Genomic DNA, 22,883 nt, shown 5'->3' with positions numbered 1-22,883 from the left:
AACAGGGTTTCATTAAGTTTTGTTAACCTGGCAGTGCATCATTTGAGCAAGTCGCTCCCTCCCTTTCTCTAAAAGTGTAGACTTTATCGGGGGCTATCTAAGCCTTCCTTTTTTTGCTATATTCAGCATAAGGCATTAAAAACCACCAAAATACTCTAGGCCTCTTTATAAGTTTAAAAAAAAAAAAATTAAATAAAGAATTTGAGTTTTGTATTTTTGTTGCTTTTTGTTGCGTCGTGGCTGTCGGACAAGCCACAGGAAACCGCGGAGGCCTGTTTGAATAAAGGTGTGGGACGCTGCAGTGCTGTCTGGGCCTGTTTTTGTGCTGGGTGACAGGTTGAGCGCGGTGGGTAAACTGGGTCAGAGGCACACTGCTCTGGTACTCCGTGTTCTCCACATTGATGGTTCTGCGTCCGCACAATGGAGGCCACGCCGGTCCCAGGAAGACGGGTGTGCGGCCGTGTGTTTGGTGTTCGCAAACCGGTAACGTGTGTGTCGTCTAAACTTTTGCGACTGCCTGTTGAGGATGGAAACAGCAGGTCGTTAATATTCCCGAGCGTGGGGGGGGGGGGGGGTGCTGAGCCGTTCCCGCTCCTCGCATTGGGAGTGGAGAACGCCGTCCTCCCGTCTAAAAAAAAAACCGAACGCTTTTAGCTGTCCGGTCACTTTTTTAGCGCCGCCGCGTCGCGGCGCAGGACCCCGACGGGTGTTTACGTCTGAGAGCCGCTGCGCTGCGGTCGCGTCTGCCTTCCTGTCTGCAGCAGCTGCAGCTGTTGGCGCCTCTCCGATTAACCCCGACCACAGACAACGCCGTCACGTGAACAACACATTTTTAATAAAGCAATATTCTTTTCATTTTTTTTTTTTTTTTTTCTTTTCAAAAAACCCGTGCACAAGTGCCTTGACTCACTCAGGGGCGGCAGTTCGTTTTCATAAAGTAGAAAGTCGTTCTGTCAATTAATGCATGTGCAATAAATACAAGCTACTTTGCTTTGTCCTGGGCTTAGTTGGGTTGTTACAATGTCAATGTAAAAAAAGAAGTTGAGAACACGAGAGGGGGGTGTAAATGGTGAAAAAAAAGGGCTTCGGGATCGATATAACATCTCAGTGTAGACTTCAGCTTTCACTCACACTTCCTGTCCCTGTGGCTTCCTGGTGATAAGGGCCCAGTCTGAAACCGCTTACTTGCCTACTATTGAGTATGCAAGATGTATACCAGTTGTATGCAACTTGTGTACTCGATAGTGGGCAAGTAGGCTGTTTCGGACACAACCCTGGTCACCCTTCTTGCACACCTGAAGTGAGGGCCCCAGTCTGAAGAGTCACGGAGCAGGAAGCAGAAGGTCAGAGGACCAGAAGGTCAGAGGTCAATACTGGTAGGTTGTCCGTGGTGACGAACCCGGGCTTCGTCTTCTTGTTGGCGATTCCCCACCACTGGAGCTCAGCAGGAGGGAGGCAGAGAGGAACAGACAAAGAGGGAGGAGTATGGAGGTGGAGGAAGAGGAAGACCTCCACGGGTAGTTGTGCTATTTTTTTCCTGGTTAGCGCATAGCCTACTTGTACCTCAACATGAAGAAAACAAGTCAAAACGGAACAGTTTTTTTTTAGCTTGGCACCTTAATGAGAGGGCAAAAATGTCTTGCAGTCTATGTAATATCCCCCGTAGCCTGATCCAGGAGAAACTCCAGATCAAACTGGTGAAAAATCCAGTGCATCTGAGTGGGTATAACCCTCATAGAAGACCACCAACGTGTAAATCCGGTTGGTATCAGCAGAAGTCTTTTGAACTGTGCAAACTGTGGGAGGGGAGGAGGTGGGGTGGGCAGTGTGATGCTTGGCTCCGCCCCTATTGATCAGGGACACGTGCCAGGTGTCCGTCAAAAGGCTCTCCATGCGGGTCCTGCAAGAACTCCCGGTAATGCCAGTTCCTACGTCCAGGGGCGTGTGTGTGTGTGTAAGAGAGGGTCAGTCTGTGTCTCGGCTCTTGCTTTTGTGAAGGTGCATGTCCTCCATCTTCTCCTGCAGGAAGAGCATGGGCATGGAGGCCCCTCGTGTCCTCTGTGGAGGCAGGGACGCCTGCTGGGGCTGGGGTCTGTGCATGTGGGGGCTGCCACATGGGGCCTCTCCGCTCTGTGGGGGGGGGGGGGGGTGACAGAACATTGTCAATCAGTGTTATTCAATATTATCCCAGGAAAGCAGCAGGGTACACCGTTGCCTGATTTCACCTTTTCAAAATCGGCACCCATTACAGACCCAAGAGGCCAGGTGAGGTGAGTTTACTGCTGCATGCGGTTTTAATTTATCGATTCAATGCTGAGCGCCAACACAAACCCGGAGGCCCTACAACAGCATGAGCGATTACCCCTGCTGTTCGTAACGACACTTTGCAGGTACTCAAGGTAAGACCAACACATTACGGCCTATCTTAACCCTTAAGTCACCATGACTCTGGACACTGAATTTATTGTGGTGGCTTTCCCTTATCAGACATGTTAAGTGTTAAAGGAGTACCATGGTGGTTGAACGTGACACTTCCCAGTTGTCTTTAGGCAACAACAAAACAAATGTGCATAATTTTTTTATTCTTCAGTCATTTCAATGTACTTTAAAACGTATTTTTCTAAGCCTAAGTTTCCCACTATAAAAATTAACTTGAACCGTCTGGGCATGGTAATGAGAACTGTCAGTTAGCTATGATTGACAGACCGTGCCCCGTTACCATAGCTACCCCCATGATACGCGCTCTCTTTGGGAGACTGAATTTTCACAAGCTAGCTAGCTTAGTAGTATATCAAGTATCGATAGATAGCATTTCTTCAATGCCTCTTGTGCAAATAGCACATAAAACCGAGAAAGTGTGAAAATCACCATGGTACTCCTTTAATAGACTTCCACACTGATCCTGAAGGGACTACTGTACACACGGCAGCGTGGAGTGTTCTGGGAAAGCAGTGCCTTTACCTTTTCCCGGGGAGAGCCCGTGTGAGCGCTGGGGTCCGTTCTCCTGTCCTCGGACCCCGGCGTCCACACCCCTGGGTCTGTCTGAGTGGACTGGTCCGAAAGCGCGGAACCGTCCCCGTTCGTCTGCCCTGCGTGTGTCGGGTCCTCGCCGGAAGGAAATACAAAGGTGTCATCCTCAGAGCCTGTTTGAAAACACATTTGCCGATGAATATACATTTCATACATTCATTTTTTTCTTTTATTTCTTTACAAATTTTTCCAGTTTTTTAGTCTTATATTTAGACTTAAATCCTTATTTCTAATACTTTTTTCCTAAATAAAGTAAAAAGACTGCCAATGATGTGAGACAGTTTTACTCATTTCAAGATTTTCTGACTAACTAAGATTTTAAATCTAATTACAAGACTAACACTGACTTGTTAAGACAGTGTGAGAGTTGAGTGCATGACTTGTGTCACAGTGAAGATAGCCAGTAACTGGTGGTAAATGGTAAATGGACTGCATTTATATAGCGCTTTTATCCAAAGCGCTTTACAATTGATGCCTCTCATTCGCCAGAGCAGTTAGGGGTTAGGTGTCTTGCTCAAGGACACTTCGACATGCCCAGGGCGGGGTTTGAACCGGCAACCCTCCGACTGCCAGACAATCGGTTTACCTCCTGAGCTATGTCGCCCCTGGTGGATTCCCAATGTGTTGCCGGGCAGAAGTTGAGATTAATATCACCTGACTGGGAATCTAACTCCATAAAGGCACATCGTTGGGATAATTCAGAGGCGGTGAGATGACTCACTCCAATTGTGTCCTTTCACCCTGGTAGGAGCGGGGGTGCAGGGACAGGAACCGCCAGAGACCTTGAACCTCTTAATGCACTCCAGCCCAACCTGGTCCTTACAGTGCTTGTGACAGTTCACCCCGCAGTCTGAGAGAAAGGTTATCACAGTATTGTCAACGAAACAACATCAACAAAGTGGCAATACTTGGCATTCATTAACCATAAATCATTATTAAACAATGGCAAACAATAGCAAACTGCTTAATTGACCATAATGAGTGCATCCCTGATTGTTCTTAGCAAACACTACACTGTGTAATGCCCACAAAGGGCATAAAATTGAAGAGAATTAGGTATTCGGCTGGCCTAATGGTTGGGAAACCACGTTCCTGTAATTGAGGTTGCGGGTTCAAATCAAAGGTGGGGTACTGGTCGTTGCACCCTTGGGTACTCAACCGGGATTACTGAAGTAAATATCCAGTGGTATGAACGTAGCCTGCAGTATGTAAAAATGGAAGCTCTGGCAGTCACTCTGGATAAGGTCGTCCACTACACAACTACAGTTGAAGATTAATAAGGATTAAACATAAAGGCCGTAGCTGACCTGATGGCAACAGCGATAGCGTCTTACCTCTACAGTGGTACCCTCGCTTTATGACTCCCCACAGCTAGGAGAGAACAGAAAAGGGGCAGGGGTGAGGGGAGCACAGAAGAGGGTCATTCTAAGAGCGAACATTCTACATTTTAGCCATTTCGCTGACGCTCTTATCCAGAGCGACTTACAATTAGCTCATGAAGTTAACGGCCTAGATTCTTAAATCACCGACATTACGAGTAGCAATTAAGAGAGTGCAATGGTCAGGCCATATCACACGATAGGTGACATAACAGTAATAGATAATCCTTTGTTACTAGAATTAATGTGGAAGAGGTGGGTGTCGGGGGAGGGAAATATATGACTAAGAGAGGAGAAGATGTGGAAGAGGGGGGATGGGAACCAGGGTGGAGAAGGAGGGATCAGGCTGGAGAAGGGAGGCAAGCGGAGGAAAGCAGAGCCAGGGTCTCCCACTCACTAAACCGCCGCAGGTGTCGCAGAAGGTGGGCTTCTTGTAGGTGGTCTCGTGGAAGTTGTGCATGAAGTTGAAGCCCAGCTTGGCGCAGACCGACATGCCCCGCACGAAGTACGAGGTGATCTCGTCCCGACTGATCTGCCCTTGCCTGAGAGAGAGAGGGGGGGGGGGGGGGTAGAGAAAGGGAGGGAGTGATGTCCCCATGCCTGGCCACACCCCTATGAGAACTCCATATTGTGTGAATAAATTGAAATAATGTACTAGGTGGCAGTGTGGTATAATGGGTAAGGAACTGGTCTTGGAACCTGAAGGTCACAGGTTCAAGTCCTGGGTAGGACACCGCTGTTGTATCCTTGAGCAAGGAACTTAACGTGCATTGCTTCAGTATATATCCAGCTGTAGAAATGGATGCAATGTAAATGCTATGTAAATGCTAAAAAAAAAAGTTGTGTAAGTCGCTCTGGAAAACAATGTCTGCTAAATGCTTGTAATGTACTTTATCAAGATACTGCAACACTTCACAATACATATGCAAATATAGGCTGACAAATTATTGCAGAGTTCAGATACTGCACTCTTTTTGTATTTTGAATAAATGCAATGCTGTGGAACTTATATTTGTTATTTTATTTTCCCAAGTCCATGTATTTACAGTATATTTCTATACACTCCATTTCCACCTGAGGAGAAGTCTACTCCTCAGTAGGATACTGTGTTCCTCCATTTTGCTTAACAAAGAGCTCTGACCAAGACTTGCTCTGTTCTGAACGTTCACGGGCAGGGAGGAGCTTCTGCATGACTGACAGTTGGAACCATTTCAGGCGCTTAGTGATAGTTAACGTCAAGTGCCAGGCAAGGAATGTCATTGCCGCCAATGCTGATGAATATTCAGAAGCACCTGCCGTCCCTGGAATGCTTCAGATTCACAAATGCGCGAAGGTAACGGTTAAAAGAGACCAAGAGTCAAAAGCCACCTGTCTGCGTTTGAAGCCACCTGTCTGCGTTTGCCTTGTTTACCTTTTCATCTCAGGCAAACTGGGCCTTGTGAGGCTACACTGAAAAAAAAATGTTTCAGTGGGTAAACTTAAAATTCACTTTGGTTTGTCACACCTATATGTTTTCGGCTCATTGGAAAGTGAGAAACTGAGAAAACTTTTAATTTTTTTGTAAATTTTAGATTTATCCAATGCATCCTTTTTTTTTTTTTTGGTGTACAGAGGGGGGTGCTTCGCTGTTAATGATCTGACCTGTCACTCTCGTGTGGGCAGAAGGAGAAGGGGAAGCTGGCGGCTATCTTCTCAAAGTCCTCCAGGGAGATGTAGCCGTCCAGGTTCAGGTCGTAGTTCTTCATTATGGACTGCAGGAGGCGACACACAACAAGGCAGGGGCATCACGATCTGTCTCTGTCGTGAAATGGCCCGCCGAGAGACGCGGCCCTAGAAGTCTGCTCTTCCTGTCTTGCGAAACGGACGGGAGAAAGCTGTTGCTCCACCGAAGAGACACAGCAGCACGGAGGGGTGAAGAGGACAGGAAAACGAACACACGCACACGCTCGCACGCACACACACACACACACACAGACGCACATGCTCGCACGCACACACACACACGCACACACACAGAGACGCACACACACACACGCGCACGGTGTTCTGTACTCAAAGCGCACTCTTCTCTACTCACTTCCACCATCTGCTTGACGTGTCTGGAGATGGTGGCGGGGTCTAGTCTGGGCGTGACCTCTGACCCCCACTCCGCCACCATGGGTGGCTTGACCAGAGCAGCGGTCTGCGTGTCGAGAGGGGGGAGAAAGAGCAAGAGCTTGAGCAAACAGTATTCACTGTGTAGACGGTGTGAAGTTCAGATGAAATATTCATTTCTGCTCTGGCGAGTGTATATCTAAAGCTGACCTGAATCAGTACTGACCTGTATCTTGGGGTTCTTGGGCTCCTTGGCGTATGAAAGCTCATATATCTCATCCTCTGTGTAGCACAGGTCCAGAGACAGCTGAGGGACAGGATGGGGTGGGACACAGGTTAAAGGTCATGAAAGGTCACTGAGTGATTTACAGCAGGCAGTATGTGTGGTCTTTAAGCACTATTTCATTCTTCTAGCATTTTTAATGAAGATCCATCCAATCTAAAGGCGGTGTGAGCAACTGACTTTCTGAATAAATTAGCAGCAGCGAATGGGAACACTCATAACACGGGAGAACAGAATGATAATCCAATGGGATTTTTCTCTCTGTTTCCCACTTGCCAAGCCTTGACTGACCAATCAGACGCAGATTTTAGCCTATCGTTATCCATACTTGTACACAATGTGACACTCAGTTCAATTTTACTCAGATTTGCACAGATCACTCCCAGAGCAAACCCGCCCCCCGTTCCTCCTCCTTGACCCCCACCCTCACCCTCACCCTCATCCTCACCGTGAAGAGGTGCAGCAGGTCCTTGTTGGCCTGGAAAGGGGGAAGGGAGCTGTGGATGGCCAGCAGTTCAGAGATGTTGCTGTAAAGGTGCTGCAGCTTGCTCAGGTTGATCTTGTCGTCCTCTATGTAGGCCGGCAGGGCCTCGTTCAGGGAGATCAGGTCCTTCAGGTGCACGCCCAGGATGGGCACCTTGAAGCCCGAGCACTCGCTGTACGCCCGCCGGTAATTGCCATAGTTACTGCTGGACGACAGCAGGTCCGTCATCTCGCTCAGTGTCTAAGGGCGTGTGCGCAGGTGGGTATGGGGCGGAGAGAGAGAAAGAGTGGGGGGGAAGGTTTAGTATAGAACGGGTGCATTTATGACTTTAATTGCAACCTAATGTGGCGAAAGAATCATGCAGCGCAGGATTCATTCGGCTAAGACGCACTGAATTGTCTGAATTCAAGATTCACAAGCCCGTCTGCCACAGGTCTAGATCTGTTTCTGACAGCTGCCTTTTCAGAGCGGGCATTTGCTAGAGGAACTGACTGCCAACCGCAAGAACGATGTGCGAAAATGCTTGAAGAGCTGTCATAGGGACTCAAACTATTTTGGCCACTCTAATTCTACTCTGAAGCTCCTGGCTGTAGACTGATATCTTGACGAGGTTTGAGATGTTGAACCAGCTCAGATCTCTGAGGTTGTTTTGGGTGTCTGGAAGAGTCCATCCTAAGAGAATGCCCCAGATGAGAGAGGGGAGAAAACCCCGGAAGCTTCTGGAAGTGTCGGTTGGCGGGCTGGAGACGGACCTTGGTGACGTCCGGGGGGAGGAAGCTGGCCGTGTCTTTGAGCCGAGAGATGGAGCTGTGGCAGAGTCCGCCGATGACGGCCATCAGGGTATTAAAGTTATGCAGGGTTTGCAGCTTCTGCCGTGGAAAGGAGGGTGAGAAAGGTAAAATAAAGGGAGAAAACTCCCAGGTTCTGTAGGTTCAGGTTCAATTTCAACTACTGAGCATTTGGAAGGTGAGAGGTGTGATCCAGTCTCTGATCTGGGTCAGTGGAAACACACTTATTGCTGATACGCTATATTTCACTGATCCTGGGTTGACTTACTGGATTTGAATATCCAGATGGAATACTGTGTGCTGTATGCGTGTGTGTGCTCATACACGCATGCATCTTTGTGTGTGTGTGTGTGTGTGTGTGTGTATGAACGCTCGCGCGTGCGTCTTCTTGTGCGTTTGCCTCTGCGTGCGTGCCCATGCGTGCCCTCGCGCACGCGTGTATCTATCTCTGGGCGTGTCTCCCCGCGTTACCTGGGCGACGTGGATGAACTTGATGAAGACCTCGGCCCTCTGCTGGGCCGTGTGCCTGCTGAGGATCATCAGCTGGACCCACTGGGACACCCCGTTGCACAGCATGACCGAGCGCTCCAGTGCCGGGTTTCCCCGAACCGTGCCGCGCTCCGCGTAGCTGCGGTAGTCCAGGTCCTGGACCGCACGGGGGGGGAGGGGGACAGACAGAAAGAGAGAGAGGGGCTCGTAATGTCTGCCTAAATCACCACGGAGAAGACGCAAGGTCTGGCAGCAGGCCTGGGTCAAATGTGTTTCTGAAATACTCAAAGACTCGATGCTTTAGACGCTGGTAAGTTTTGACAATCCTGCAGATTCCTGAGAATTTTCAAGGAAACAATCCAAAATGTTCAAGGAGGACTTTGTTACTGAGCATTGGTGAAGTTTCTTTTTAAATGGTCAGTAATCGGCAGGAATTTTACTGGCGTCTAAAGGGTTTGAATAATGAAGTAGTTGAAGCACGTCACATGGCTATTTGACCTGACTCGGGCCTGGTCGGGCAGTGGTCCCCGGCTCACCGAAACACTGCAGAAGTTCTTGAACTCCAGGTAGCTCAGGTGTTCGGCCATCTCGCCCGGCTCCATGTGGTCAAAGAGCAGGGACACCTTCCTCTTCTTCACCGAGGGAGAGGGGGCTTGTGATGGATTCATCGGGAGGTTGCTGGGGGGGAAGAAACATCCTTCAGCAGCATTCAGATGCAAGCTACACATTTAAACCCTTTGAAGAGTAGGTTTTTTGGACTGTTTATTTTTTCTAAATTCTAAATCAGTGTTCTAGAACTAGTGCTGACTGGTTTCAGTGAACGGTAGTGAGTGTGACATCAGCAGAATGTTCAGTTCATAACATATTTGTGATCTCACACCTTAAAGGGGAACTAAAGGTGATGTTAGTGGCGAGACCGCGTTGGCGTTCCTCAACCACCACTCAGCCAGCGTCGGTCTCGTTTTCCTCCCATCTCCACCCCTCCACCTCTCCCCCCCGCCTTGTTCCCCTCCTGTCACTCACAGGTAGGAGGTGTCGGTCAGGTGACAGTGAGTCTCCCCCCCCTCTGTTTTGACCAACGCCCACAGGTCGTCCATCACGCGCTCCAGCGGGGGGTTGTTCTCGAACAGGCCGGGAAACTGGCTGACCCAATGCCTGCAGCGCAGGGTGGAGAACAATCAAAACTGAATTCACAAATTATTTAAATACCTACAACTCATAGACATATGCTCAGGATACATTATAAATGTTAATTATAAACAGAGAAACCAGAATACATTGAGTCAAACAATATTTTATATGACAATAATTTCCCTTACAGTTCTTGTCTTGAAACGACAATTTTCTGGAAAAGGTAAAACATCTAAAAATACATCCAAGGTAAAGTGTTACTGTGACCCTCAGACGGTTGATTAATGAATGCTTGGTATTGTACATCCGATCAAACCAAAGAACTTCCCGCTGGTGTTTATTCCATACTAGTGTAGAACACTTTCAGCACATGTATTCCAAAACTACTTTAGCAGGGTGCTTGTGCGGGATGGTGCCCGCATGAACGGGCGCGGGGTGGCAGGAAGGCATACCTGATGAGGTGGCAGATCTGTGCCCGCTGCTGCCCCCTCCTCTCCGCAGAGCACTCCTTATAGGTGAGAAAGTTAAGTCTGAACATCGTCCGCTCGGGGTGGTGCATCACACACGCTAACGCATACTGCCTGCTGCACAATTGTGCATTTATACGGGCCTTTTTCTGTTCGGTGAGGGAGAATTGACTCTCTTCAGCAACCATTGCTGTGTAGCACCTAACCGGGTAATGCGTGGCTGCTGTTCTGCGGTGAAGAGGGAGGGGTTTACTTAATAAATGATAATGGGGATAATTAGATGGCCAGACTGAGAAAGCCAAAATAACTTTCGTACCACAAAGATTAGCTGGATAACTGTACTGAACCTGGAAACCTCCCTAACCTGGAGCATGGACTGAAGTAAAAATAGCTGTTCCAGGTTTTGCCTAGTGCAGATATCCAGCTGACTCAGTAATCCTGCTTTGTGATATAGGTCCTACGACACCAAGGAGCCTTGCTATGTTTTGCAATAAGTTCCATTAAATCTTTACAGAGCAAAATTAGTCAGGACCTTATAATTACCTCTCACTGAAAAAGTATAACCTCCAAGAGCACAGTGTCCCTCTCACTTCTGAGAAAAACGTCTTGATTGGTTCAAACAAGTCAGAGATTGACAGTTCTTTGTGGGCCCTCCCAAAACCCACCAATATAACCCACCCAATCCTGAAAGAAGCTGGCTACTCTGTTTTTTCGGCACACAGAAACACACACATACACACACACACACACGAGACTGCCAGAGACAGCGAGCAGGATATAGAGACAGAAGCTTCTGTGCGAAGGCGTGAGATGGCACCACCCAGCTGTGCATCATCAGGGTCATGCGCACGAGCTCCTTGCCTCTGGTCAACTTCCCCTCCGAGTCTGCAAGACAACACGACACGACATGGGGGCGGTCACGCATCACACTGCACCGCACGCCACAGCCTTCCAAACGCATCCACCAAAGGATCATGGGAAGGGCTGAGGTGGATCATGAGATGGATGTGGGGGGGGGGGGGGGAACTCATTGTATATGCAATAGTGCGCACTGATGTTCGTATACCAGACATACCAGTCAAATGACTCACCGCGCCCGTTAGCTCTGCTACACTAGTTACAGCACACAAACAGTTGTTCTGACATGTACGAAAATGCAAGCGTTTGAAAGTGAAGAACGACTGGGTGAGTCACAGCGCAGAGTGTGTTTGTTCCAAACGTTCGGGAGCCACCATTTTAGTTTACTGGAAGCGTAGCCAGAAAATAGCACGCAGTATCGGTCAGATCTCCACCAAACCGGATAATGCTGCACTGAACAGGTCATGGTAAGAGCGCTGTATCAATCACAGTCGTGATGCACGCTTGTGGTCGGAGTGTGATGATGATGACGACGATGTTGATGAATAGCCGTGGCCTAAAACAACACAGCGTGGACAGACAAGTCACAACCCGTAGCGATGCAGTACGGCTGTATAGCTTGGCAACGTGGGATCAGCACAGCACAGCACAGCACAGCACAACACAACACAGCAGTGTGGCAAAAAGCACAGGTAAATTTCGCACAGTGCAAGCATGGCCCAATGAGGCCGGTGTACTAAACGCAGGAAGGAAACCTGGTGCCGCGTGCGGTCTGGGCTGGAGTACAGAGACAGAAATAGGACAGGACTTCATTGTGTTTGTGTGTCCCCTCCACTGGACTGCAGTCGCTGGGAGCGACCGTGTCTCTCACACACACACAAAGCGCGATTGTGCTCCTGCCCTGCATTCAACACAGTCCACACTCACCCGCTCCCTCTATTCCTCCCTCTCATCTCTCGCTCACACAGTGTTGCATAACCTGAGTCAGGGGTGCTCAGGAATTTGGGGGAAAGGGGGCGGGTTGCATGGAGGGGGGGAGGGTGCAGAGGCATGTAACCAGTGTCAAAAACAGAAACAAAACAAGGACTGTCAGACAAAAATGACTGATAACCGTGAGATTCCAATGAGTCAGGAGTGCCCCTCAAAGCTTACACACACACACACACACACAAAATGCACCGCACACATGCCACACGCACAACACCACACACCACACCACACACGGCACCGCACAAAACACACACACACACACACACACATACATGCACACACGCACACACATGCGCACACGCACACACGCACACACACGCACACACACACACACACTCACTTCCTCACACACTCACCGAAGCTTTGCAGGCATCGCTGGATGAGGTCGTCCAGGCTGGCCGCGCGGACCAGGCCGTTGGTCGTGGGTTCCAGCAGGGCCTGGCTGATCTCGCGGGGGCTGGGGCAGGTCATCCGCCGCTGGACCGGGCGGCGACACCGTCCCCCGCCTGGGCTGTCGTGCCGGGATTTCCTGAGCGAGAGGCACGGAGAGCAAGGTGAGCAGAGAGAGCAGGGAGACCCGAACCAGGAGCGTCGCTATTTCACTCTCCTTCTTTTAAGACTTTCTTCTAACACTAGAAAGGCCAGGGCCAACGGCGTTGGTCGTTTGGACTTTAAAAATGCGAATTACTCCAAGGCTACAAGTGCAACAACCTTCTCCTTCCATGGCTTTTCCTGAATAGCTGGGCTTAGAATTCAAAAAATTCGGCAACTATTTTGTGCCATTTTCTTCACAAAACTCCCCCGGGCCAGACAACAGGTGGGTAACAGGTGCTGATACCCAGGTGTGAATGGGTTGCTCACTTCTCCGGCACGCTATTCACCATTTGGATGACCAATCCATTGATGCGAATGGCTGGGTCAAGTGCTATCAAAACTAATTTCGCACATATAATCACACAAAATCAATTCGCTGCAATTGTTTGATGAAGAGGATTTACTTGTGTTGTTGACTTCAGCGTGGGGATCAATAATTGTGGGCACTGTAGACATAGAAATGATGGGTTTCTATTTGTGTGCGCGGTCCCTGCTAACACAAACTGCTAAAGCTGTGCGTTCCGTGGGGAATTGATGAGTAAGGGGAGAGAGACAGGACGTATGTAAAAGCTCAGTCGAAATGGGGAAGGAAGGGAAGGGAGAAGCGAGCGGAATTCGTTATGACTGAAGAAATTACTTTTGAATATACTGCACATTGTATTTCTTTAACTTCTTTCTCCGTTTTCTATTTTGCTTATTTTGCACATTTTTTGCGATTTTCTCAATGAGCCTGCAACGTGCCTTTTCACATTTCTCCCTACCTATATAACAAAACCGATATAAATTAGAAATAAAAATGGTGAAATTGATATAGCCACGTCCTTTATTTCAAGAAAATAGTTTTGCAACATAGAGTTTCATAATCGTTATGAAATTAGGTCGCTGTGGATGCTGAAATCAATGCTGTAATGCTGGATGAGCCTGACGCCACTTGCTGCAAGGCTTGCTGGCTTATGGTAGTAAAAACAAAACTACTTGTGTTTTTTTTAGTGTTAAGACATTCTCTTTTAAAGACTTTCTTTTAAGAAATTTTCTTTTTAAGACTTTCTTTTAGGACATTCTCCTTCTCTTAAGACTTTCTATTAGGACATTCACCTTTTTGAAGACTTTCTTCAAAGACTTACTTTTAGGACTTTGATCACACAAACAAGGATTGTCCTTGCTGCATTTAAAAGAGGTCATTATTTACATTTGACCTTTTTTAAAATTCAACAACACCAATCATTCTTAGTCGTTTCAAGACTCCATTCTCCTTCTATAAAAAAAAATTGCTCTTGACCAAAATGTTAATCGTTGTTGTTGCGCAATGATAGAAAAGAAATCATAAGGGATTGATGTTTCATATGCTTGAGTCCTTTGTTGATTTGTACAGTCACTGTTTGGGGGCTATTTCTGTAGCCTAGACATTATCACAGCGTGTGCTCATATTGGCAAAGCTGCGGAAGGATTCAAAGAGAGCGACAACGCATCCTTTGAAGCACAGAGTGTTAAATGAGGGTGACACGGGGAAATAATCGTGCTCTGTGACCTTTTGTACCGTTTCTGGGTATCTGTGGTCTCAGGAAAGATGCCATACACCTGGCCTGACCACTTAGCATTCAAGACTGAGATTTGGATTGAGGTCGCTGAAAAAAAAAGCACCTGCTTTGTATGTCCAACCAAATTCTTTCCCTGAGTTAAGTATGTCAGACAGTGGCTGCTTGTTCCCACCTCCCACCTCACACTGCACTGTGGCACCCCTGACCCTCTTTAGCTATCCTTTCTTTTTTTTTTTAAAATCCTCTGGTGTAGTGACATTATAGATATAGCTGTATAGCGGTATTTACATTTGTTTGCAATACTAATTGGCTCAGAGGGGCTTTTGGGCAGCTTACATGGAGTGTGTGTGTGCGTGTATATGCCTGTGTGTGTGTGTGTGTGTGTGTGTGCGTACGTGCATGCACGTGGGCAGCCTTGACAGCAAAATGGAGGATGAGCGAGAAACGCAGATTACTTGCTTCTTGCCTCGCTGTCTCAGCAGATGTGGGAGATAGCGTGCGTGTGTGAAAGCGGCAACAAATCAGCTTCATCACATCCGAAGCCCTGCTTGCCCCTCGCTGCACTGGAAGCCATAGCCTGTGGCTATCTGCCTTCAGCTCCGACTACCTGTGTGTTTATGGGCGGCGGGTGTTAGGTGAGGTAATGGGGTACGGAGTATGGGGGCAGGGGGCAGGGGTGGTGAGGGGTACGTTGCAAGGGGGGGGGGGGGGGGGGGTCAGCCTAACAGAGAAATTCTCTCTGCTCGCTCTGAGGTGTGATGTCACTCTGTGGGTGAGGTGAAGAGAGGAAGAGGAAGCACGTTGTGGTGAGGAGTTCTTAGAATGTCCACATCTACATGTGCACTGACCAGGACCCCGCACGCTCCCGCCTCTCTCTCCTTCGTTCTCTCGCTCTCCCTCTCTCGTTCGTTGTTTCTCAGGTTCTGCTTCCACGCTAATTCATTGGCCAGGCAAACACACATTCTTATTTGTAACCGATCCCTCTCCGTCAAAATCTCTACGATACCCTTTCTCTCGTGCACACACAAATGTTCATTTTCAGTTCTCCTCCCCGCGAATGCTTAGTCCTCGGTTTCACATCCTGAAAGGTCCACCAGAGCAACCAGAGAGAGAGGGAGAGTGCCTGCACACACACTCACACACACACACACACTCACACACACACTCACACACACTCACACACGCACACACCCACACACGCATACACACTCACACATGCACTCACACACTCACTCACACAAACACATACCCACACATGCACTCACACACGCACACACACTCACACTCACCCACACACACACTCACACATGCACACACACTCACACATGCACTCACACACACGCACTCACACACGCACACACACTCACACATGCACTCACACACACACACACACACACACGTACTCACACACGCACTCACACACACACTCACACACACACACACGCACACACACGCACACAGATGTAAAATGGCAATTCTATCATGGACGTGTTCCCTAAACTCAATCCCCCGTGCCCTACTCCACACCGACAGTGTTGTAGTGAGTGTTGGGTTCTCCATGTCGAGGAGAGGATTTTACGCTGGAACGCCTCGGTCTGACACCCGGGCTCGCTCTTCCATGCCTCGCTACACAATGCTCGCTGAGGCCTACAACACTGGGGACCGGGGCACGCACACGCACGCCCCTCTCACAATGACTCGACTGTCACAGGGAGCGCTTCTCGGTGGAAGCTGCAGCAGATTCGGCTTGCGGTCTCCATTTGGGTCAATGTTTTTCTCTCGTGCTGGGCTCTTCGCAAAGGGAAAGCCCGTGGCAGTGACAGTAAGCGTGTGTGAAGGTCGCGTATTGTCTCTGAGAACCGGGACAACGACGAGCGGCTAGCGCAGCGCGGCGGCACCGGGGGCCAAAGACCACACGCGGTAATGCGGTAGAGCCTGCCGCTTCCAGCGATAGTGAAGCGCTGAAAATAAGCATCGTCATGACACTCTGACCTGTTAATCTTGTGCTTCGAGAGGCTGGCGTAATTGGGAGTCAAAGCCGTAAGTGTGCTAAGACCAAATATTATGTTGTCACACCCTCAGCATGATGAAACCCGGTAACCTGAAAGGGGGTCAAAATTGGTAGAGCAGAGACTAGAGCTGCAGCTAATTTGCTCAGTCAAACAGCAATTGCGTTGTCTGGATAGTTCATGTTAATACACGTTCGCATTTGGTTTAATGACTCTTGTGGTGTTGTATTTCATGTACGTGGAGGTATGCTATTTTGCTGGTTAAGTGTAAGCAAAGTTGCTCAGGCTGGTTATTAGGTTCCCCAATGTGTCATTTAAGAAAGTTGGGTAACGTGAAGGTTTTGCAGCACTTTTGAAGGTGGCTAATGGATCACACACTTTGCTCTCAAGAGAGAATGAGAATGAATACAGTTATTGACATCATATTTACTGATGTTGAATTGACAATCACGGTATAAACTGATTAGGGGAAAGAAGCATTCAATATTGAGTGCAGTTATATATTAAAGCATTTTAGTATTCGGTCAAACCCTGGAATCTCAATATGTGCACTTAAATCTATATGACTGAATGAAGTAGCCATGTGGGTGCTTTTTTTAAACCAATAATGCCCTTTTAGAACAGCCCGTGTTATAAATGCTGATACAACACGGCCTTTTTTACAGCCCAGGATGGCTTTTCTAGAGGTGTAAAATATTTTGGATGCAGTGCTACACAAAGCAATAAAGCTTTGTTCAAAAAATAAACTTTTTGGGAGGTTAATGATCCATCTTCATAGCCAATGCAGTGTCAAGGACAAAGCCCCATTCTCAACAGTGCTCAAAAGTGCATGACCACTTTATGAGGACATTACCATGTGACATTACATTACATTACATGTTCTTAGGCACAGCAACTAAAAAAAAAGGAATTAACAATAATGCTTCAGCCAATGAGAAGAGCTGATGCAAAATAATAAGTGTCACAACCAACAGTAGCAGTCAGAACAAAAGCCTACCATTAAACGCCATAGTAGGCGCAAGAGGGATATTGAGGTTGTGACCATGGTGGGGGGGGGGGGGGGGGTCAAGAGGAAACTGCTACGTATTTTTCTATTCCCTTCAACCTATAACTCTGTCCTGTATCCTACCGAATAGAGCCCTCCCCCGCTGCTTTCTCTAGTCCTGCCCCTTCTTTCCCCCAATTGGACAGCGGCCAGCTCATTTGCATAAGGAGGCTTCTTGTTCTTTGGAATCCCTGAATGCGGCTCCCTGAGGCAGAGGCAGCTAAGGACAGAGCTGCAAATGAGCGATGTCTCAGAAAAAAAAAATAATCGGGAGAAAAATAAATTACCTGAAACTTGATAAGCCACAGAAGGCTTTTCATACATGCGCAGACATATTATTATGTGCAGGAACGAAAAGAGGAGCTAACTGATATCACGGACCGTCATGCGTCCGGTGATGTAAAACTTATTTGAAAAATGTCAGTTATCGTGTTTTCTTCCAAGAAACCTCTTGCGTTTTTTTAAAGTGGTTTGTGGCTTGATAAGCCTCTTTCTGACAGAACACCCACAGAAGGGATGAGCGGAGATTGTGTACACATCAAGATGATCAACTCCTATGTTCCTCTCAGCTCTTAAACTACAGAGGCTACCTGTTGCTAACGGGAGTTTCCAAAATTATATTACAGTTGAGAATGACCACCACCACAGTATTGCCACGGCCCTTAATGAAGTTTGAGAAGATACGTCAAACTGGAAAGCTTTGAGGGTCAGGAGGCAGAACCCTGAGTGTTAGGAACGCAGAGCAGAGCAGAGTGAGAGGGATCTGCAGCAGGGCTGTACTGAATGCCAGCACGGCTGCAGATGGGTCAGCTCCAATGCAAATCCCCGCACAATCGCCCCCCTGTCAGCAGACGTGATTAGCATCCTGTCGGCTGCGCTACACAGCTACCTGAGAGGCACCATTAGTACAGCATAGACACACACATGCAAACACACACACATGCACACAAACACACACACATGCTCCCATACACACAACACATGCATACATACACACACACATGCACGCACACACGCACGCACACACACACATTCCCACAAAAAACACACATACAGGCACACACGTATACACACTCAGACACACACGCACGCACACACACACAGACAGACAGACAGACAAACAGACACACACACATACACACAGACATACACAAACACAGACAGACAGTCACACACATACACACACACAGACACACACACACACACACACACACGCAGACAAACAGACAAACAGACACACACACAGACATACACAAACACAGACAGACAGTCACACACATACACACACACAGACACACACACACACACAGACAAACAGACACACACACACACACACAAACACACAAACACCCAGCCTGTCCCTGCGCAAGTACGGCTGGTCATGTGTGAGCACAGGGCAGCTCTGTCCCGTGGATGCGTGCCCCGCAGAGGGACAAATGTTCACCGACGGCAAAACCTGCTCGCAGCCGAAATTCCGCCCCCCGAACCGCGTCCCGCAGCCTGGCTCGTGTGTGTTTAGGCACCCGCGTGTGAGGAATTTCATACAGCTGTAGATAGGTATGCGCCTTCATAAATTATCCAGTGTGCAAGCATAACAGGCGTCCAGGCTCAACAGTCAGAGCCAGGTGCAAAGCAGTGTCCTCCCCACTACAGCCAAACGCTGTGTCCCCCAGCCCTTCAGTTCTCCTGATCCTGCATGCACAGCTCTGTACATGCGCCATAAGATACTGCTGCTACTGCTACTGCTACTTCTATAATAATAATAATAATAATAATAATAATAATAATAATAATAATAATAATAAAAACAACAACAACAACTACAACAGCAACAATACTACTACTAATAATAATAGTCATAATAATAATAATAATAATAATAATAACAACAACAACAACAACTACAACAACAACAACAATACTACTATTACTACTACTACTACTAATAATAATAATAATAGTAATAATAATAATAATAATAATAATAATAATAATAATAATAATAATAATAATACACATTCGATAGCACTGTGGTCTGTGTGTGCATCATTTATTCGCTCTGCTAGTTTCTCCACAGCCAAACAGAATATAAAATTGGTGATGCACATATTACCAAAACAACAAGAGATTGCATTACGAGTTGTTGCACAAGGTTGCATGCCAGTGGCCACACCTGCAAACTAAACTTGCAATCTAGTTTCCTGTGCCAAACTTCTGCCAGCAACCCAGATAATGGCACAGGCAGCATTCATTAGTGATGAGGTGATGCTGACCAGTCATATAGCTCATTCTATCCGGTGAGGGTTAGTGCGGACACGGTAACACTGAGGGAGATAATGGAGATAAGTACTGGGATGGATGGCGCTAGACTGGTCCTTATCTGAGATAAACTGGGCAAGTGAACCCATCCCGCACCTGCCCCCCCCCCTCCCCCCCCAAGCTCAACCACCACCTTCTCCTTGCTTCTCCCTCCCTCTGCGATACGTGCTCTTTTCATTCAGAAAACAACTTCTCCTTCTTTTTCATTGGAAATCCCCCACTTTGCACCTCCCCTCCCCTTCGTTGCTACAAAACTCATTCTTTCAGGCAGCGTTTCTGGATAAAGATGGTCCGCTCCTCTCTCTTTCTCTCTCTCTCTCTTACCCCCCTCCCCTTTTCTCTCACACACTGAGATGGAGGGCATGCAAATTCCTTCCTTTCTCTTGTTAATTGATTAATTGATGCCAAATCGTTTGAAGGCCTTGTGTGTGAACTGCTCTCTCTCTCTCTTTCTCTCATAGGAAGTCAAAAGCGCACACACACCCTCTCTCTCACACATACAAACACACCATTGAATGCCATTTTAAAGTAAGCAATAACCTGTGGCCCTGTCTTCTGTAATAGTACTCTACAGTCAGTGTGTCATACTAATCCTAAAGTTCCTGTTTTCCAAAAAAATCCTCCCTGTAAAACAAGCTTGTCTTCTGTACTCTATAAACAGTACACTATAAACTCATACCCTTATGTGATCTATGGACATTTCACTACGGTTTGCACTTAGCCAATGGCAATATTTATTTACGTATTCAACAAGATGGAACTACAGGGTCATGAGCTCATCTCTCATAAGAGGATTTTTCTATGCAGAATGGCCTTTTTATATTCAGAAAAACCCTAAAGAGGACTAACAACGATTTTAACATTTTATTATTTTCTGTTTATGTAAAAGAACTCCGCAGGTTACACTGAAAAATAAGTACAGGCAATATGGAAATTGCCATTTACACCAAAATACACACAGAATTAATTATAAATGTTTTTTTTTTTAACTTATCCATAGTCATTTAGTACCCAGTAGTCTAACACCAATAAAACACTCATGCTGACCTTTTCTAGGGGGTTGCAGTCATTTCAGTTAAATTTGTGACAGAAAACGTGACAAGACCGGTTCAAGACCTCCTCAAACGTCTCAACTGGGGGTCTGAGCGCCTTCTTTCACACCCTCTTCCATCATTCTCTCGTTCTTAGTCACTCACTCACTCTGCCAGTCTGGAACAAATATATTGATATATCACAATTACATTACATTACATTACAGGCATTCAGCAGATTCTCTAATCTAGAGTGACTTACACAGCATTTACATTGTATGCAGTTATACAGCTGGATATAAGCTATACTGAAGCAATGCAGGTTTAAGTACCTTGCTCAAGGGTACAACGGCAGTGTCCTACTGGGGAATCGAACTTCTGAACTTTAGGTTACAAGACCCACTCCTTAGCCATGATACCACAATCCGCCATGACCCTGTTTTAATAACTGTCACTCACCCACTTGACTCACTCAGTAATTATTCAACTGTACACCTTACTTCCTCAACATACAAAACTGTAACTGTTTCATCCAACTATGAATCACAGTAGGCCTATCTGAAAAACAAATATTTAAGTGGATGCGTAACGTTAAACCGTTCCGTGCAAGTGTGTCGACAACTGCTCCAACGAGCCAATGTGGATATTGACTTATTCAAGTTCATGCGCATAGCTGCCAGGAGTGCTGCTTTTTAATATGACTGACCACGAGCTAACAACACCTATAGTTACGTATACGTACACTCAGACTGACTGTACTTTTAAAGCTGAAACAAGTGCAGTCCGTTGGCTCCATCCATCTGCACGTAGTCCAGGGCTTAAACCACGTCGCAAAGCCGGGCGAATTCACCGCGCGTGAATCGTAACGACCGTGTGAGCAAGTTAAATATGACAGCGTGCAGTCCCATCCCATCCGCCGCATTACAAAACGGTTTGGGGTTAAGGCAGTTGTGCCCGCACGTCACACGGAGATCACCGTCAACACGGGAAAATCCAGCCACTCATCCGACCAACCTGAGTCTGCACGTCAGCATTCGCACTGACAATAAATGACAGATTCCTTAAGACAGACTGACGCACGGAGCTGTATTTTTTTAAAAAAATTTTTGCTTTTGTGTACATATTCAGTACAGTCCTCTTTAAGGTGGAAAGCAAAACCAAAAAAGTTCTCTTTAACTTTGCATGAAACTTCTGTCTGTAACCACAAGCTGATAACCACAGTGACAGAAAACCAAGCTAGTCTACACTCACACCTAAACAACACGAACATACACCCACCCACCCCCCCACACACACACACACACACACACACACACACACTGAACTATATAGTACCCAGCAAAACACACATGCTCATACATTGCAAGTGCCACAATGATAGGGCACAGTTTTCACAGATGCACTATGACACACTCACACACATTCACACACAGACACACACACACACGCACACGCACACACACAGGGGTACCTCTTAGTCTCTTTGCGATTCATCGTGAGGCTCCACTCTCCCGTTCTCCTCCTCCTCTCCTCTTGCGAAGGCATCAGTCAGTGCTCCGGGGTCTCAGCGCTCCATGGCCGATCCCGTCCCTCTCTCTCTCTCTCTCTCTCTCCGCTTTCCTCTCTCTCTCCCTCTCTCTCCCTCTCTCTCTCCCTCCGCGGCGCGCGCTCCGCTCCTGTCTCTCTCTGAGAAGGTGAAACCCCGGGCTCTGCCGCGGGAGGCCGGCGGAATGCCCCGTTCGGTGAGAGAGGCGCGCGGCACACACACACACACACACACACACACTCCGCCCTCAGCTGTCTCAGCTGCTGCCCTGACAGTTGAGGAACTGAATGTCTGACTGACTCGACTTGAGTTGACTGACTAACTGACTAACACTGGCTGGCTGTCAGCCCTTCTCAGCTACAGACTGTGAACGTTAAAAAAAAAGAAAAGAAAAAAAAGCAAAAACGACAAAGTATGAATCCACCCAGCAGATGAGTAATGATCCTGGAAGGAAATACGAGAGAAGTATTAACAGGTGGAACGAAGAAAAATGCTGAAAACAATAAAAGCGTTGGACTGTCACTCGGCTCGAAGCAACACACCTCTTGCATAGAGGAACTGCCCCTTCTGAGAGATACGGGAACTGTTAATAGAGTGTGTGTGAGAGAGAGAGAGAGAGAGAGAGAGAGAGGAAAGCGGAGAGAGAGAGAGAGGGGGGGGGGCTGTGTGAGAGGGGACACAATAAGTGGGGGGTAAACAGAGGAAAAAAGCAATGCACAGAGAAAGTGAAAGAATCCTTCAAGCTTCTTTTTTTCCTGCTCAGACCAGAAATTCTGGCTGTGAACGGACTTTTCCCAGTGATCCTTAC

General features: G+C 47.5%; 1 protein-coding gene across 1 annotated transcript; it reads right to left on the bottom strand.

Annotated features, from left to right (window-relative positions):
• Positions 1-846: 846 nt before the first annotated feature.
• Positions 847-22,650, bottom strand: LOC135263959 (RAS guanyl-releasing protein 1-like). Its single transcript, XM_064352491.1, has 17 exons — positions 22,001-22,650; positions 12,350-12,522; positions 10,925-11,030; positions 10,131-10,193; positions 9,571-9,702; positions 9,084-9,225; positions 8,530-8,703; positions 8,023-8,139; positions 7,235-7,510; positions 6,730-6,810; positions 6,487-6,591; positions 6,051-6,160; positions 4,807-4,951; positions 4,365-4,401; positions 3,752-3,880; positions 2,962-3,143; positions 847-2,130 (listed from the first exon to the last, which is right to left on the bottom strand). The coding sequence occupies exons 1-17, from the start codon at positions 22,072-22,074 to the stop codon at positions 1,966-1,968; spliced, it is 2,211 nt and encodes a 736-aa protein (XP_064208561.1). The 5' UTR covers positions 22,075-22,650; the 3' UTR covers positions 847-1,965.
• Between the last annotated feature and the right edge of the window lie 233 nt (positions 22,651-22,883).

This window comes from Anguilla rostrata, chromosome 9, assembly GCF_018555375.3.
Source record: "Anguilla rostrata isolate EN2019 chromosome 9, ASM1855537v3, whole genome shotgun sequence".
Classification (NCBI taxonomy): domain Eukaryota; kingdom Metazoa; phylum Chordata; class Actinopteri; order Anguilliformes; family Anguillidae; genus Anguilla; species Anguilla rostrata.
The sequence above is the reverse complement of the archived record's forward strand: the minus strand, read 5'-3'. Positions and strand labels throughout refer to the sequence as shown.